The sequence below is a fragment of the Pectinophora gossypiella genome, chromosome 14 (genome assembly GCF_024362695.1).
Source record: "Pectinophora gossypiella chromosome 14, ilPecGoss1.1, whole genome shotgun sequence".
NCBI classification, from domain to species: Eukaryota; Metazoa; Arthropoda; class Insecta; order Lepidoptera; family Gelechiidae; genus Pectinophora; species Pectinophora gossypiella.
The window spans coordinates 6,702,542-6,720,208 of NC_065417.1; the positions used below are offsets into that span (position 1 = coordinate 6,702,542).

At 40.3% G+C, this 17,667-nt stretch overlaps 2 protein-coding genes and 1 long non-coding RNA gene across 10 annotated transcripts; 2 read left to right on the forward strand and 1 right to left on the reverse strand.

Annotated features, from left to right (window-relative positions):
• Window positions 1-30: 30 nt before the first annotated feature.
• Window positions 31-2,525, forward strand: LOC126372326 (uncharacterized). The gene is made up of 3 exons (XR_007567146.1): window positions 31-487; window positions 1,126-1,165; window positions 1,332-2,525. It is a non-coding gene; the product is annotated as an uncharacterized LOC126372326 (long non-coding RNA).
• Window positions 2,526-2,594: 69 nt separating this feature from the next.
• Window positions 2,595-12,977, forward strand: LOC126372291 (zinc finger CCCH domain-containing protein 18-like). 8 transcript variants are annotated; one of them, XM_050017968.1, is made up of 16 exons: window positions 2,595-2,710; window positions 3,397-4,248; window positions 4,339-4,490; window positions 4,625-4,744; window positions 5,167-5,302; window positions 5,709-5,862; window positions 6,335-6,488; window positions 6,876-7,102; window positions 7,454-7,625; window positions 7,996-8,174; window positions 9,526-9,606; window positions 10,163-10,316; window positions 10,756-10,849; window positions 11,425-11,542; window positions 12,219-12,289; window positions 12,369-12,977. In XM_050017968.1, the coding sequence occupies exons 2-16, from the start codon at window positions 3,399-3,401 to the stop codon at window positions 12,506-12,508; spliced, it is 2,802 nt and encodes a 933-aa protein (XP_049873925.1). In that variant the 5' UTR covers window positions 2,595-2,710; window positions 3,397-3,398; the 3' UTR covers window positions 12,509-12,977. The 8 variants fall into 8 exon arrangements, with proteins under 8 accessions (XP_049873925.1, XP_049873924.1, XP_049873930.1 ...); XM_050017967.1 differs by having other exon boundaries at window positions 2,602-2,979; XM_050017973.1 differs by having other exon boundaries at window positions 2,602-2,979; window positions 9,541-9,606.
• Window positions 12,971-16,393, reverse strand: LOC126372297 (ribonucleases P/MRP protein subunit POP1). The gene is made up of 4 exons (XM_050017986.1): window positions 14,857-16,393; window positions 14,407-14,768; window positions 13,373-13,648; window positions 12,971-13,300 (listed from the first exon to the last, which is right to left on the reverse strand). The coding sequence occupies exons 1-4, from the start codon at window positions 16,253-16,255 to the stop codon at window positions 13,001-13,003; spliced, it is 2,337 nt and encodes a 778-aa protein (XP_049873943.1). The 5' UTR covers window positions 16,256-16,393; the 3' UTR covers window positions 12,971-13,000.
• Between the last annotated feature and the right edge of the window lie 1,274 nt (window positions 16,394-17,667).

Genomic DNA, 17,667 nt, shown 5'->3' on the forward strand with positions numbered 1-17,667 from the left:
AATTCATTCATTTATAAATTAGCCCCTCAGAACAATAACTAAAGCATAGAAGGAAGGCTAAAATAAGAATTCAGAAACTATAAACCGGCTCTCTTCTAGCTTACGACACAAACTATGAGTGAGAAAAGGACAAATGATTCGCTCTTTGCTTCATTTTTTCCGAGGTTGTCACAACATGAAATGTCATTTGGACCTATTGGACTCATTTTAATTCGGCCAAATACATAGTAACATACATAAGAAGATTTTACTTATATTTACCGAACTATTTGACACGGTCGCGTGAACTTTGTTTACGAGTGTCTTGTGTTCAGATTGTTTTAAGTGATAATTTAACAATATTTTTCCAAATAAATGGAAAGAAACTTTTATTTATATCAAATAATTGAGTGTCTCGACTCTGTGACATTATGTCTTGTGTGGTATGGGGCTGCAGCTCACATTCAGGAAGAAAAGAAAATAGCCAACAACTTCTGTCGTTTCATCGGTAAGTTTTTTGTAATTTTCTAGTGAAATGTGAACTGCTGAACAATTTTAGGAAAGTAATATGTTTTGCTGAATAGATTTGTAGCATAAAATATTTGAGATATCCATTATATTATACGTTTCATCGATGAATACGGAATTGATTTGAGGTTATGTTGATTGTCCATAGTGATGTACTAAAATTATCGATACTTTTAATTTTTAGATTTCCTGTAGACGATAACAAAGAGAAAGAATGGATAATTCGCATTAATAGACGAAATTGGATTCCAAATAAGTACAGCCGTATTTGCTCGAAACATTTTACTGCGGATTCATTTATGTGTGTTCCTAATTCAAAGTGGAGGCGTCTTCGAGACGATGCTATTCCTACATTGAACATTATAGATCAGACAGATGAAATGGTGTTTAAATTTATATTTAAATTTCAGCCTAGCTTGCATCATCTCACTGCTGGCTAGATAGATAAGATATTTGTATCATGTTATCACAACACGTTTATATTATCTATCATTCAACTACATATTATTATGTACTTAATAAACTTAGTATATACTAAGTCTGTAGTTGTTTTATGTCTAAACAATTATGAGTTGTACACGTTTTATATAAGTAAATGATTATTATCTTTGATTTCAGATATTAAATCCAAAAGTGTCGACTGGATTTACATGAAAAGGTATATCAAATAATTTTCTTTTTATATTTTTATCATGATATACATATATAGAGTGTATAATTCAACCAGCTGCACAATGCACTTAAATCAGATATATTTTACTTTTATTTTTATAGATTATTTTGTACATACACTATTTTAACATTATTATTAAACTTTATTTCAGTCAGTTCAAGAAGACGAGATGAAAAATTTAAAAGAAAAGCTGAACAAGACACGCCTCAAGATCAAACGACTTAATGAAAAAAAAAGTCAATGTGACAGGGTGTCACAAAGACAGTTTCTAAACAAATTGACACTGTTTAGAAATTAATAAATTTGTATTTATTGTAAATATAATGTACATAATTAATAACGTGTAAAATAAATACTTGCTAATGAACAGATTTACGATCTAATTTATATTTCATTTTACCTCCTGTTCTTATTTACTCCTACTCCAACACTCCAGGTTGATACGAACTGCGCCCAATAAAGAATGTAATGAATGTTATAGATTTGTGTAAGCGACTTAGATAAATCTTGACTAAACCTTCCTTTACAAATACAAATATACTTTATTGCACACAACATACAATACTTACAAGTTTTACACGAAAGATACAGTACACCACCTACCTACCTTTTACTTTCCCTTTCTGTTCTCTTATGAATACTTGTATGCCGTATTTTTTTTTAAGTATAATGCTATATCTAGTAGGTACGAGTATGGTAATCCTAGTATTGAAACAGCTTGTAGCCCTAGTAAAGACCGCCATTTTATGTTTACAGAGTGGCACGTTTTTTCTGTAGGTATTTCCAGTCCATACTCTTTTCTATGTCTATGGCGTGAGCCCATCGGGCCTCTTACCGTCTGTGCGGCTTAGACCCGGCGGTTCCAATTTGCACGGCACGTCGATCGACACCAGTGCACGGCGGATGACATCATAAATAAATTCGAATATTACAAAATACTTACCGATGAAACGATAACAGTTGGCTATTTTCTTTCCTTCCTGAATGTGAGCTGCAGCTCCAAACTAATATAAACCAGACAATATAATCCAAAAATGGTTAGATACTTACCTATCAGAGACAGAGTCTCCTTTCATCAAGAAGAAGATAATTGCATCCTACAAAAAGAAATCTTGTAAAAAAAATTTATCGACATTAATTGTAAGTAAATTTAATTTTATCGACATATTAGTAAAGTGAAACCCCACACTAGGCAATGAAAAACTTGTGACAACCTACGAAATTACGAAACAATTTTTGTATATGCGTCTTTGTCTAACATTACGCCGGTTCCGTAAGATAAAGTAGAGCAGAATTATAGAGTTCTGTTGCTATTTTAGCCTTCCTTCTATGCTTTAGTTATTGTTCTGAGATTAGCCCCACTCCTGCCACTCCTGCTATAAGCAATACTAAAATAATTTTATTTAGTCTATGGTTTTGACGACTGCGTGCGATGACGAGAAAAGCTTGTTGCGGCGCAAATTAAAAGGATTTTATAATAAACTTTATAATTCCATCAAGATATTTATCGTCTAATCCATCTCAGTTAAGGTAAGGGCGTAAGTTAACCCTACGGATGTACTGGAAGTGATTATTTATTATGTTCATATTTCCTCTTGTATCACAGCCATGTTGAAGTAGTGTTGATTTTACTAAGTTATCGTCAGTTTATCGTTTACAAAAGTTAAAAAAGTTGCTCACAAGTATATGTGACAGACCCGAGTTTAGTTTGTGTTGTGAATATAAAAGTTGAAAGTCTTTGCAATATGAAAAGTGTTATAAAGTGCCATCGTTTCTGGCGTCGAGCCGTCGTCTTCAAGGTAAGGCTGGATGTGTCTTCAATATACATCAGAAGTAGAATTACAGGTGACTTCGACCTAGATTACGAACGATTATAGAAATAATTATCCTTTGTAATCTATACAGTTAAAAGTAATGTTAGAATAAGTTCAGAAAAAATGCCATGCCTTTGTTTTCTTTCATTGAAAATCGAGCATTAAAATGACACTTGGGATACGCCCTGAGTAAAAAAAACTGAAAAGGAAGAATCAGTATTAAGTTTTGAAGCAATAACACTTAATTTTTATTTATTTTTTCTTGTTGAACATGTGTGGAATAACTAACAATGGATACCTAATGTTGTGGACAAGAGCAATAATACTCCAGGAGTGCTTTTTGGGCTGGGTATCTGTAAATTAATTGTTAAACCTTCACCAAATATTGCAATCTGTTCCCAGGAATGGATTCTGAAGATTCACGAGATGGCTCTGGGGATACTAAATCCTCATCAAGTAGTAGCAGCTCAAGCTCCAGAAGTCGACGTAGTTCATCTTCAGATAGAAGTGAAGGTTCCAAAAAAGATGCAAAGTCACCTCCACGGTCACCTCCGGCGTCACCACCAGGTTCACCGTCCGGTTCCAGACCTGGGTCACCCCCAGCGTCTCCTCCTCCTCAGTCACCTAGATCTGAAGGGCCCCGATCCCCTTCACCAGAAAGTCATTCTCAGTCCTCAATACGTTCACCAGAATCTGATAAGCCCCAACGCTCTCCCGATAACTTGAGTGGAGCCCACTCAGACATAAACTCACCAGAAAATTCTATGCCAACCTCCCCTGCCGCCCCCAAGTCCCCTGATGGCCCAAAGTCACCTAGTGACACTGGATCAAATATAGGTTCACCAGATAACAGGGAGCAGTACTCTGCCCCTTCAGGTGGCGAGGGTCCAAAAACACCTCAAAGTCCTAGCAGTTCAGTAAGATCAGGTCCTGGTTCACCAGAGCCTAGTTCCCGACCGGCCTCCCCTGATTCTGCATCACAACCCACTTCACCTTCTAGAAATCGAGATCAGACTTCACGGTCCCCTAGCCCTTCCCCCGATAGGATCTCATCCCGGTCATCACCTGTGTCAGTGAAGAAGGATGAGTGGAGTCCTAAAGACAAGTGGAGGAGGCATACTAAAGCCGAACAGAAGATGGTTGCAGTTTCAAGAAGAAGCCGATCTGATTCTAGTCGGTCTAGTAGAAGTAGGAGCTCTTCTTATAACAAGAGATCTAGCAATAAAGACCCTGCTACTGAAGAGATATCGGAAGGTAGGTACAATTACTACATACAATAATGTCCGATCATAATTCTTCACTTGATTATCAATGTTTCTAAAATTCTCATTGTCTCCAAATCAGGTGAAATGGAATCAGATCAAGAAGATAGAAAGTCAAGGGGTAAATCAGAAACTAGTGACAAGCCAGATGGGAAGGATCTCAATATTAGTCATGAGGATCTGTCAGATGTATCCGACTTAGATTCTGGAGCAGATGACACGAAAGATAGCAAGGTTTGTATTATTTATGTAAGATATTTCAATATCTTTGATTTGTATTTGTATCATATTATTAAAGCATTAACATGTATGATAGGCTAGAAAACACAAGTACACCAGGCTAATAGTTTTTAATAATTTCCTTGCAGCCCAAATCACCAGATAGGTCCCCAAAAAGCAAGCAAGATGTGAAAGTAAATGGTAATGGTAGCACACAGTCTTCACCCAAGTCTGACGGTGGAAAAGTTGACACACCAAAGTTTGAAAAGGTAAGAGAAAAATGACATAGTGTACATATATTTGGTAGGTTATCACTAATTTAAGAGCCATGCTCCTGTCGGTGTAGCATTCTCCATTCTTGTCTATCAAAGGCCAATTCCATTTCCATTTGCGGCCTAGGCATTTGGTAGGTAATTAACCAATTATGTAAGTAGCTAATTTGTAAAACTGTTGCATTAATAAATTCAAATTTTTTATCAAATAAATTATATACCCATTTGGAATAAATATGGTAATCATAATTATAACTTATTTTGCATTAATGATTCATTAGGCTTAAACATTACGACAATTTAAGTTAATTTCTTTAAATATGGTCCTTTTATTTAAAAACAGATCTCATTTAAAAGGGATTGTGTTTAACATGTTCCATAATTGACCAGAATTGTGATATGAACTTTAATTTTCGTAGGTACCACAAGAAAAGACTAGCAACACAGAAGATGGGGAGGAGCAGCTGGACTTTGAAGCTGAGGAGGGAGAATGTATTGATCCCAAACCCAGGGAACAGTCTAACGGCGACACAGACATCCAGGGCGAGGAAAAAGGTATAATTGATGGATTTAAGAAAACAGAGCAATGGTAGTAATATTTAATAAGTAATCTTATCTCTATCACATACTAAGACGTGACATTTACCATAACATGTTAGAATAGTAGTGTAGTTCAAAAATCTTATCTAACAGGAATTTGAATGAAAATGAAAGTAAGCTCCCTCAACTTTTAATATTTTTGAAATAATGTTGTAAATACTATCATTTGACAGTGTTAAATTGGGTTGGATCATCAATGATTTTTGTGATTAAATTTGACTTGAAAAGTGTGACTTTTTAGGGCCGATTATTGGGCTTGTCAGTCAAACCTGTAGCTGGGACATTTCTATTACACATATTTTTATTATTACAAGGCATATCAAGTTATATATTTTGAGTTGATAATCATATTTGTTCTAAGTAGAGGACGTAAAGGCGGGAAAGCGTTCGCGCGGATCATCGCTAGAGGAGGGAGAAGTCTCTGACGAGGCGGAGCGCCGGCCCGAGGAGAGCGAGCCGCGTCCTGTCTGCCGGTTCTTTTCGCGGGGCGCTTGCACCTGGGGCGTCAGTTGCAGGTAAGGTGTTTGCACATGCAGCCCATAGATCAAATATTCCCGTTTTTCTTTGTAATTATAATTCGGCGAAATCGAACCAAGTGCTAATATTGAATGAAGCATTATACTATGCGCTACTTTATAGACTAAAAGCTAGATAATGCAAGTGTTACCCATGAAGAAGACTGGCTCCTCCTGGCCTGGCCTTCCATGGCACTGCATGAAGAATGAAAGATAAGATGTGACGTTTCCTGAGGCCGATTCGGCCGCAGAATACCTGTTTGAATATAGATAGAAAGATGAACCACACTAAATAAGTCTCACTTCTATCATTTGTTATTTTTGCCAAAGGGAAGTTTGGCAATTTAGAAAGGCAATGCTGCTGTTGGGTACCTCTGAGTGCTGAGGTGTCTTATTTATAAATCATGTGTTTGTATTGTTTTTAATTGTTGTGTGAATACATGGTAACAAGATACTGTTGTCCCACCGCCAGGTTCCTCCACCCGGGCGTGACAGACAAGGGCAACTACAACATGTTCGACGTGGTGCGCGGTGTGCCGGCCGGGGGCTCGTACCCGCCGCCGCGCGACACGGCGCCGCCCGAGTCCGCCTGGGAGCGCGGCCTGAGGACTGCCAAGGAGGTTCGTGTACGAAAACCTTTATAATATCTATTATACATAATCAAGCATAATCTACATACATACATACATACATCATCATCACCCTAGCATTATCCCGTTTTTCACGGTGTCCGCTTACCTACCTGAAGATCTACATCTACATACATACCTACAAAGCGAAATGCCACTCACAAAATGTCAGAAACTACAAACGCTATAAGTCTCAAATTTTGCATGGGGGTTCATAGATTGATTTATAGGATACTACCCAATTGTATTCTAAAGTTATAAAATCAAATTCTTCTATGATGGTCATAAGGCCCAATATCCTTTTAACTCAATTTCAAACTTCATATAAAATATTGTGTCAGACAAACCGGGTCTTACTAGGGCGTATTCCATTTCAACCGACAGATGCTCCGAATAGCGAACAAGCGTAAGGAACAAGACATGGACTTTGAAGAGAAGAAGCTGCATTTGTCTGTGGGCGGCGTGGTGCACGACCCGGACGCGGAGCTGGCGTACGCGGCCGCCGCCGTGGGCGCGTCGCCGCCGCACGCGCCGCACGTGCCGCACGCCGCGCATGCCGCGCATGCGCACCACCACGACTTGCCGCCGCATCGCGACCCTGAAGCATTCAGGTAACTTGTGGCACTCACTCGAGTTAGAAACTGGAGTACGCGCCGCGTGCATGCGCATTACCACGACATGCCGCCGCATCATGATTCTGAAGCGTTCAGGGGAGTGCTTGGAGAGCGACAAATGGGCTGGGCTGCTGGGCTGATTAACTTTTACCCATATCGGATATAATTATATGCAGCTTTTAACCAGTGGTGTGCTGTTCCCGGGAATGTTCCCGTTGTAAAAACTCTTTAATAGTAAGCGCACTGACCTGTTCGTTCTTGTACTCTGGTCCCATTTACATGAGTGTTGCGCTTTTTTACTGGAACGGAACGGCACATCAATGATTATGACATTAATTTGTCCCACAGACCATACGGGCCGATGTACCGCGGACGGTTCCCGGGCCGGCCGCCTATCGACGAGCGGGAGCGATACTACGACCGCGAGCGAATGTACGAGCGGGAACGCATGTACGAGCGCCCGCCGCACTACGACGAGCGCGCCGCCGCCCCCGTCGGGCCCGAGGAGGCCTACCATAAGGTAAACACGCTCATACACATGGCTCACTCATGACCAGTTTCCATGGTGTTGTAATTGGGTAGTTTCCTAAGTCAAAGATAAATTATGAAATTCTAATTACTAAATAAAGACAGATCTGAAGGTGACAAAAAACTTGTTCTTTCTATTTAACTTGTTTGTGAATTTTAATAAAGAAAAATGTAATAATAAGCGCGACATTTTATCACGATTTTCTATGACGTCACAGGTTGGTTCTTCATACAAATTCCATAGTACAAATTTCGTGTTTTGACGTTTAGTAAAAAGTGATTTGACTGGTTGGAAACTATCCTATTGTCCCATCTGTTATTGTATATTATATGCCTGAGCAATCCGCCGCCGCCGTCCACAGCAGCGCCGCGTGCGGTCGTCGCGCGAGGTGATCGTGCAGCGCGCGGAGGTGGAGCGGCGCGAGCGCTCGTCGCGGCCGCGCGAGCGCCCCGACGACTGGGCCGACCCCTGGATGCGCGCCGAGCCCGCCGCGCGCCGCCGCCGCCCGCCCTCCACCGACGAGTCCTACTCCTCCGACAGGTACCTCACGCACCACTGTCCTATATCTGTACTCTGGTACCACAGCCTCGGATCTAAGAGACTGTGAGGCTCCCTACGAGTACTCGTACCACGGACTATAATACCTTGATTACACGTAGCGAGTAATGTGTGTAGTGTTTATACGCACCGAGTGTATGATCAAGGCATTGAAATGGGTTTTCACCAAAACGGAGCGAGTGGAGACGAGCGCAAATATGCAATCGATCATTAGCTGCGAGGAAGAGAGCAACAGAGCTTCTCTCTCGTTCTCACGCACGCCGTGATTGATTCAGCACATCTCTCCTTTTTTGTCGATTTTTCAATATTATACTAGTATACTTACTTAAAATTTTGTGCGCCGCAAGGCAAACATGAAGAACTTATAATGTGAACACTGTCATCTGTATTTATATTACTCATGTTTAAGCAAATAAATTATCTTTATCTTTTATCTTCACTGCTCTGGTGGAAATCCATTATGATTCGCCCTTACATTTATTTACGAGTAATGGAGGCATTATATCCTTACTTCTTCACTTTGATATTATAAAGGCGAGGCCGAATAGGGTCGCCTCTTAGATCCGTGGCTGACTAGGGATTATAAAAGAACAAAAAAAGTCCAGTTCTTGACGGTGAGCGACGATTTTGGGTGTCGAAATTGGACCCTATGTTGCTGTCATAGTAAGTCACTATTCGTATTAGCACCTGTATCAATTTGCAGTTTATTTGAACTAGGCCACAATCTACAGGCTTTAGGCATGTATAGTTACGAAATTATGTTAATGAGGTAGATTTTTGATTCGATGTCCATTTTAAGTTTGGATGTTGCACCAAATAAGCAGAATGTTCAAATATAGTAAAGTTGTTGGAATAATAAAATATTTTCACCTGTACAAAGAGACTAAAGGACTAATTGTTTCATAAGAGAATCCCCTAAATATGTCCAGCAGCAAAATTATTCTTATCGCGTTGAAAAGAAGAAGACATTTTCTATACAGGCAACCTTGACCCAATCTCAAATACAGACAGACAACCCTAAAAGAAAATTGAACAAATGTTTCAAAATTACTAATTCCAAATTTCCATCATGCTTGGTCCCCCCTCCTCTGGCCGTTGGTTTCGCTATCATAACTGTAACATTCGGTGTTTTGGTGTTCCACACTGACATAAACGAAACTCATCTCTCATTAACATTTGCATGCGTCTTCATCATTGGGACTCGCTTCAATTTGAACGTGTGCGGACGTGTGCGTGCGTGCGTGTGTTTGTGTCTGCGTGCGTGTGTTTGCGTGTATTTGCGTGTGAATGCGTGTATGTTCCCCCTCCCCGCCGGCTCCCGTTGACCCCGCAGCTCTTCAAATTCCAGTTCACGAAGCTCTCGTTCGCCCAGTGCGCGCCGCAAGAGGAGGGCCTCTTCGTCGTCCAGGCAGAGGTGAGTTTAGTACCCCGTATCGTAGAGTTTTGCATTGAATTTTAATTAGATTAGAATCTCCTGAAGCCCTTTTTTGATTTTTCGAAGTTCTTTTAAAATTTAAACCCTATTGTTTAACTATTGTATCTGGAAATCGGCCGCATAAATTAAAATCGAAGTGCATAGACGACATTTACAGCCTGCTGTTCATGATCTCTTTAGAGCTTCGGCTGCTAGCGAGCTCATGATACGGCGTCCTGCATGAATTACTGTAAATGTAGCTCAATAGTTATTTACTTTGTGTAGGATTGACTTATAATAGTGCATTGACTAAAACAAATATTTTCGTGTATTTTAAATATCAAAATGCAAGCAATTTTATCATTCTAATATACTTACACACGAGGTAGATCAAAACGCATTTAATGGACCATTCAATTAATTGCATTAGAATCAGAAGTTAGATTATGTATTTTATCCGACTTTTTTATTAGGAATTTACCCACAGCACCGGGTAGATTGGATATGTTGAATAATGTGTATGGCGGTATGGTACAAGCGTGGTGCGTGTGCGCAGGCTGTCGCCGTCGGTGATCGTGCGCGAGCGGCGCATGGCGAGCGCGCGCGCCACGGCCATGAACCCGCCCGCGCCGCGCCGCCGCGCGCCCTCGCCCGCCGCCGCGCGCCAGCTGGCCGCCAACCCGCCGCCGCCCGCCTCGCACCGCCACAAGGTACACCACGTGCCTCCCACTCAAACGGACTCGAGCACGGGCAGGTACACCTGTACCTGGTCCTCTATGGTAGTAGACGAGAGATGTACGGACTCGACCAATCATAATGAAAGCGACAAAGCGTCTTCTCGCTCCGATCCAGTTCAGTGGAAGACACCTCATAAAGCGAGGTACTAAGTTTAATCGTTATAAAGTTTAGAAGAAGCATCGTTTAGACAGCGTCGTTTCATTTCGATGTTATGGCGATATAGTGACAACGTCAACATAGTAGGTACAAGGCACAAGTATTTACCCGCCTGCCTTAGGCGCCTTGTAATAAATAAGCCACAAGAATTTAACAGCTTTTAAATACCTGGGCGAGGTGACACCATCGTAAATCTTTGGTTTTCATCGTACAAGACATTGAGATAAGCAAATAATAAAACATATTTCTTTACAGGAGGAAGTTGACCCATACGGACGTACCAAAGCGTCGAGCCGAAATAGAGACAGAAAGAAGTACTCCAGATCGTCTTCTTCGGGATCAGGATCAGGTAAGCTATTTTGTATTACTAGTAACGTACCAGGAATAATAAGTCCGACATTTTATCACGTTTTCCTATGACGTCAGTGTGCGTTTTCATACAAATTCCATAGTAATTTTGTGTTTTGACGTTTAGTAAAAAGTGATTTCACTAGTTGAAAACGAGCCTATTCTAACAGTCTTCAGTATCAGCTTCCGTGGTCCAGTGGTTGAGCGTTGGGCTCACGATCCGGAGGCCCCGGCTTCGAGTCTCGGTGGGGATACATCACAAAAAACACTTTGTAATCCCTGGTTTGGTTAGGACATTACAGGCTGATCACCTGATTGTCCGAAAGTGCGATGATCCGTGCTTAGGAAAGCACGTTAAGCCGTTGGTCCCGGTTACTACTTAGTGATGTAAGTAAGTAGTCGTTACATGAGCCATGTCAGGGGCCTTTGGAGGCTCAGTAATAACCCTGACACCAGGGTTGATGAGGTTGGTATTCCACCTCACAACCCATACGATAAGAAGGCAGTCTTCAGTAATAGTCAGTAGTAGTCGGGGTATGGCACATTTTTTATCCTTCTCTCTTTTTTCCATAACAGAGACAACATCGTCGTCGAGCGAGTCTGAGAGCGAGTCTCGGTCGTCGTCGTCTTCGGGCAGCTCGGGCGCACGGCGGGCGAGACACGCGCGCCTGCTCAATGCGGCTGCGAGGCCGAGGTTAGTTATTTCATGCTAAATTGTACCTGGGTGCACATATATGTATTCACTTATCGTCCGCGACTTCGTCACATCTAAATAGTAAGAAAATCTATATAACACGACTGTACCGTTACCAGTAGAAAACTACCTGAAGCGCAAACTTGCGGGCCAATCCCGCGTGCGCGAGTATCCGCATGACACTAAACGTATGTGCCAATTTTCATCTAAATCTGTCGATTGTATTATGCTTGGAAGAATATCGGACATTCATAATTATAGTATGGATTTTCCTGATCTGATTACTATATTCTTATCACGACGCTTGTCATAACCGTTATAAGCGTTTTCCATACGCTGCGGATATGATGACAAGATACGCTACAGTGGTACATATGTCGACCTAGCTTTACTAACTTTGTCTATAGCACCGCATGTCCTTTGGTTTTTTTCGTTAACAAGTAATCTAATCTAAAATTAAAATATTTATTCTGAGGTATTTAGAACAATTTTGATTTTTGTTTACGTGGCTTTGTAATTTTCTAAGTTTTTTTTTATCGGAAACGTACAAACAGTTTACGTTTGGTGTGTTAAGTGCTTTTACTAACAAAGGATGGAGAATGAGGTAGCGCAAGATTTGTATGTTAATAATAATACTGACGTGTGAAGAAGATTTTAACTGAAGGAATACTTGCAGGTTGAATGCCAAGAGTGCTGTAGCCGCGGCAGTCACTATTCCGAACAAAAAAGAAGTCCCAAGTGATAAAGGTAAGTGTCCTACTATTTTAATCCCTTAAATTGGTTGACATAGTTCATTTCAGCACTGTAACAGTTATTTCTTGTTCAGAATCTGGCAAGAAACGGTCGGCTACGTCTCCAGTGAGCGGGGTTCCAGCGAGCAAGAAGTCTGTGTCCAGGAGGGAAGAGCTTCTCAAACAGTTGAAGGCCGTCGAAGACGCCATAGCCAGGAAGCGTTCCAAGATATAGGACTGGTGCTTGCACGGCATCCACCACTTGTGGGATATCGTAGACTGTACGTTGAAGATAGAGAATGTTCCAGACAATACAGTAATTTGTCAAATGCTCATTCAATTTAAAGGCGGCCTACGGACAGTACCGTGAGCGGGACTGCAGGCGAGTTGTACAAATAAGCATTTAAGTTCTTTGTGATGTTCATGAGTAGTGTAAATGTTGACTCTGAAACCAAAATGGAATATCAGTAAGATTCACTTTTTAAGTATTGTATCGAGATAACAGTGTTCATCTATTTATCGTTGTGTATACGAAAACTGTATCAATTTTTTGACTATGATGATTACTAGAAAATGAAATAATGGAAAATAGTATTTTTGGTATCGTTTGTTCATCACAAAGTGAAAACGGAACCTAAGCTAGGTTTTTCTGACTAGATTATGTAAGGATGTTCACGAGGATGGAAATAAAACATTATTTTGAAGTACAACAGTTTTATTTTCTGCCTTATCCTGATTTCACTATATGTAAATCAGCCAGTCTATATTTTCTAGAGGAAGTATTACGTATAAGAATTTGATTATGGCCACTTTTTAATAGTGTGCTTAACGCAATATATGGTATGTAGCCTATACCACAGCTTTTAGCTTCCGAGAAGCTGAATGCACCCTGTGACAAGTAGCCAACAATCTCTCGGGCGGCGGAATGTCGCACAGTTTGCGTGTTAGAGGGAACCCACAGCTCTCTCATGCTCTTTACATACTCTGAGGGTACCTTTTTACAAATCTTTTGAGTTTTGTTAACAGTCTGAAATAAAACAACAATGTTAATGCAATTTTTCAAAGTGGAAACTTTATAATTTTTTTGTGATATTCTTACCAATACACCTTTCTTCCTTAGCTTCACTCGCTGTCGTCTCCATTGTTTTAAATTCTTTAAGTGTAGTGTTCGTTTTTGTTTTCTAAGTTTCTCGTGTGGATCCGCATGGTGGGGCTCAAATAGATTTTTGATGTCGCCTATGTCACCTGATTGTGGTAAGCACATCAGTGCATGACGTTTAAGATTGCCTTTACCATGCATTTGTATGTACACTGCAACCAAGCATTGAGCCGCGTGTTCCATTTCCGGTAATTTCTTTTTCTGTTTTAGGCAGTCCTAGAATGAGCAAAAGTTCACTAAGTTAACTTATGACGATATAAGGAGGAATGCATTATTTGTTGAGGTAATTTCCACATTGACTTTTGTTGATTATTTTTGTCAAGAAAATAGAAAAGCCTGCATTTTATGTGTGTTGGCAACATGAAAACCCTGGTAGTTGCGGCTTCCGAATACATCCCGCTTAGGGACGGTACTGAAAAGTATCGGCGTCCGAAGGACGTAATATACGATCCCGACGACCCGATTACTCTAGCCATAGAGGCAGCCAATCAGCTCGCGACACCAAACACTTCAGGACCCCGATACCGACCCCGCCGGCGTGGTCGACGATTTCCCTCATTCAGCGCTTATCGCTATCGACCCACTAGGGTCGATTAATTCTTTCAAATATTTTTCCTCTCAGACGACGCCCTGAGCCGAGGTTCGCGCCCAACTGGGCACCCTCAGGCCTGTTGTCTTAAACGTTGTACCGGGTGAGAGCCTTCAGCGCTCCCCATTTGTCCGGCCAAGTAGTTAATGCCATCTGCGGCAAATCTACAATAAGTCACGTCAAAAAAAAAAAAGCAACATGAAAAGTCTTATATATTTTACTGTAATATTTCCATAGTAAAATATATGACTTGATTTTGCCAACAATGTGAGTGAAGGGGCCTCTGCCTATGTTCCACCTACATAGTTCACTTGGGTGTACCACAGACATTTTGTTACTCCCCTAGAGTGCATCTTAAGATAGCTAGTTGTAATTTGCATGTTACCTGTAGAGTATCCAAAAGCTTTTTATTACGCAATATAAAGAAATCTTCAACAGTTGTGTTACTCCAGTCCTTCAGTAACACTTTCCATGGGGGTATAAATGGACTGTTCACAGCCAGTTTTGTATAATTAACTCTCTTACTAGGAGGTAGTTTAAAATACCTCTCCCTGAGCTCAGATTCTATTCTTTTTTCTTCTTCTCTCCCAGCATTTGAGTCTGGAGGCATGTAGCATTCACCCATTTCGAAAGCCAGGCTTTCTGTTTCTCGCAAACCACCAGATCTGCCTCCAAACATAATAAATGTGTGCCAAAATGGTACACCATATCCTGAAGGCACTATTATGTCCCAGCCACTTCCATAACCTGAAAAAATGATAAAAACCTTAATGCTATCTACATTTTAAAAAATCAACTACCATTTTGCGAATTTTGTTTTGTATTTTACACTTACCAAGTTTTTTGTAAATTGACTCTTGGGAGCCTGGTCTCTGTACCAGTACAACTGGAACACTTTGCACTGCTGGATCCTCCAAATAAACTGTTCCAGGTACCAGCTGAGTTTTTCTGACATGGTTAGTGAACTGTAGATTTGACAATTTGTTTGTCTTGATGGCCTCATGTGCATTTGTATCCCAGAGTGGTGAATGTGATATTGATTTTGGGAAATGTAATAAAGATTTAACACTAATTTGATCATTATTTTCAGTCTGTGCTTTTGTTCTTTTGGAAGGTCGACTCAAGCGGGGGTCCCGTACAACCAACCCAAGAATTAGTCTTGAAGAAAGCTGGGATGGAGAGCTGCAATATTTGATATCTTGCCAATAGTCATGATTTTCTTTCAAGTATAATTCAGATTTTTGGTTTAGACAAGACAGCCATTGACTTGATTTCAGTTTTTCAATGTTGTCTACAGATTTGAGGCTATGAGCTAACACAGCATGACTGTTAGGTCCAGTCAATCGAAATCTGTTGAATATTCCAGGGAGTACTTTGATTTTTACTTGCTCAGAGTAATTGTTTACAAGCTTTCGCCTTTTTTCTGGGATTTCATTATTTGAGCTCTTTATATCAGAGCATAATAAATCAGCTAAAACTGATTCTATTTGATTAGCTTGTGCAGGATGTACAAACAGCCATAAAGTTCTGGCAGAGCTGTCACTAGGAACCCAAATGAAGGTTACTTTTCCAATGTATCCATAAGGATAAGAGTTAGCTTTGTACATGTGGATTGTTCCTTCTCTGTTGCCTGTCATATAAGCTTTAGCACATATTCCAAGTCCAGTTACTGGAGTGGATAAACAACTAAACATTTCTTGAATATATTCTGGCCGTCCAGTGACTTTAATGGGGGTATAATATGAAATATCTTGTAAGAGGCAGTGGGCTGAACTTGCTCGATAGCAAGCCCTGAAGGCTTTATCACAAGGAGCATGAGCTAGTCTGTGTCCCCAGCGCTCAATCATATGGAATCTCTTAGCATGCCATATGTGGGTTTCTAACCAAATATTTCGTTTTTGCCTCCTGTTATATTCCTCTAGGAGATTCGCAGGTCGTCGCCTGTATTTTCTCGAAGGTCGCTTTTGTTTTGGCGGTAGTCCGCTTTTTTTCAGCTGTTCTAAGTGGCCTTCTCTTAGTTTTCTTGGCAGCCGTTTACAGTTGTGACTCATAACGCGACGCCGCATGTGAACGGGTAGGGATTGGAATATAAGTTTAGTATTACTTGGCCTAAAGATGCTCTCGGTCATTGCTGCGATTTCTATACTTCTAGAAGAGGCAAACTTTAAACTATTCGCTGAATTAGGCAGATGTTCCGTTCCACCTAAAGTGGAGTCGAACTGAGACTCCTCCATTTTACTATAGCTGAAATAGGTAACAATTAGAAGAGTGAATGATTTGATTATATGTATTTAACGAATTAAGAAATAATTTCTAAAAGAACTGGTCGACAAGACAATAACACACGAACATAACATAACCTCACTAATTTGACAGACAGATATCATGTAGCGATTTATTGTTGCGGTTTTGGCACTAATCTATAGAACCGAGACGTGCTTCGCCATACTATTCTATCTCTTTCATGGAAGTTATTGGCGCACTTTTGTCGCTGTCCAAACGAATTAATTTCTTAAAAATAATTTTAAGGCTTGGATAAGCGGTATTTAATCAATACTTGTTTCTTTTTATGTAGGTACTATATTATTTTTATTGGTTCGTCCTATTATAGTTAACATTATGCTAAAATGCGCAGTTTATCTTATCGTTATAGAACAATGGATGTGATGGATGATGTTCATAATGTTATAACTTATAACAAACAGGTGGGTTAAGACTTCGATCTACGACTTCAATATTATTCTATTAAATCTAACCTTTTCATGTCTTCAGCCTTTCATATAGAATTAAACAGGCAGACTAGTACTACACCAATTTAAAACATTTCCTCCATACTTTGATTAGGATATGGCTAATGTATGAAAGTTGTACTTCGGGTACATTTCCTACTGATTTTAGATGGCTGATAGAAGCAGTTGGGTACTCTTGTTACTACTTACTATTGGAGAAGCTTTTTTAATTACCAGTAGGAATAAAACTTATCTTTGGTGTTTTGTGATGATTATGTGATCCAACCCAGTTCGGCTACGGCGACTGCTTTACCTCCGTCGCGCGTCGTTCACGAAGGATACGTACCTACCTAGTTAGTAGTAGATGATTCTAATATGACTTACCACCACCATTATATAATAATCTTACTTAAATTATATTTTACCAGGTCAACTTCCATCAACCTCTAATGTTCTTGGATCGGTACCTACAAATATTTATCTACTACTTACCGTTGTCTAAGTAGGTACGTTACACTGCTGGGGGGGAGAAAGTATGGAACATAATATAACAGCGCGGCTTGGAGAACTAGATAGTATTGTTGTGTTTATGATATTATTATTTTTTACCTCATATTATTTCGCATCATGGCATTTATTACTTGGACGGAAATGTTGATGATGATAACCAAATAGAAGGCCTGAATAGGTAGGTACTCTGGGTTAAGGATTGGTTACTACGAGTACACCAAACATCAATGACCCACAGTGGCGCAGCGTTGTGGAGTATGTTCCATACTCCCTCCGGTAGATGGGAAGCCTGTGCTAGCACTGGGCTGGGACGTAGGTTGTTGATGTCACAGGTTTGTCAAATCTTCTTTAAGTAGGCATATTTATTCGTGCGTATTTTATAATTTTGAGAAATATGAACCGGTGTC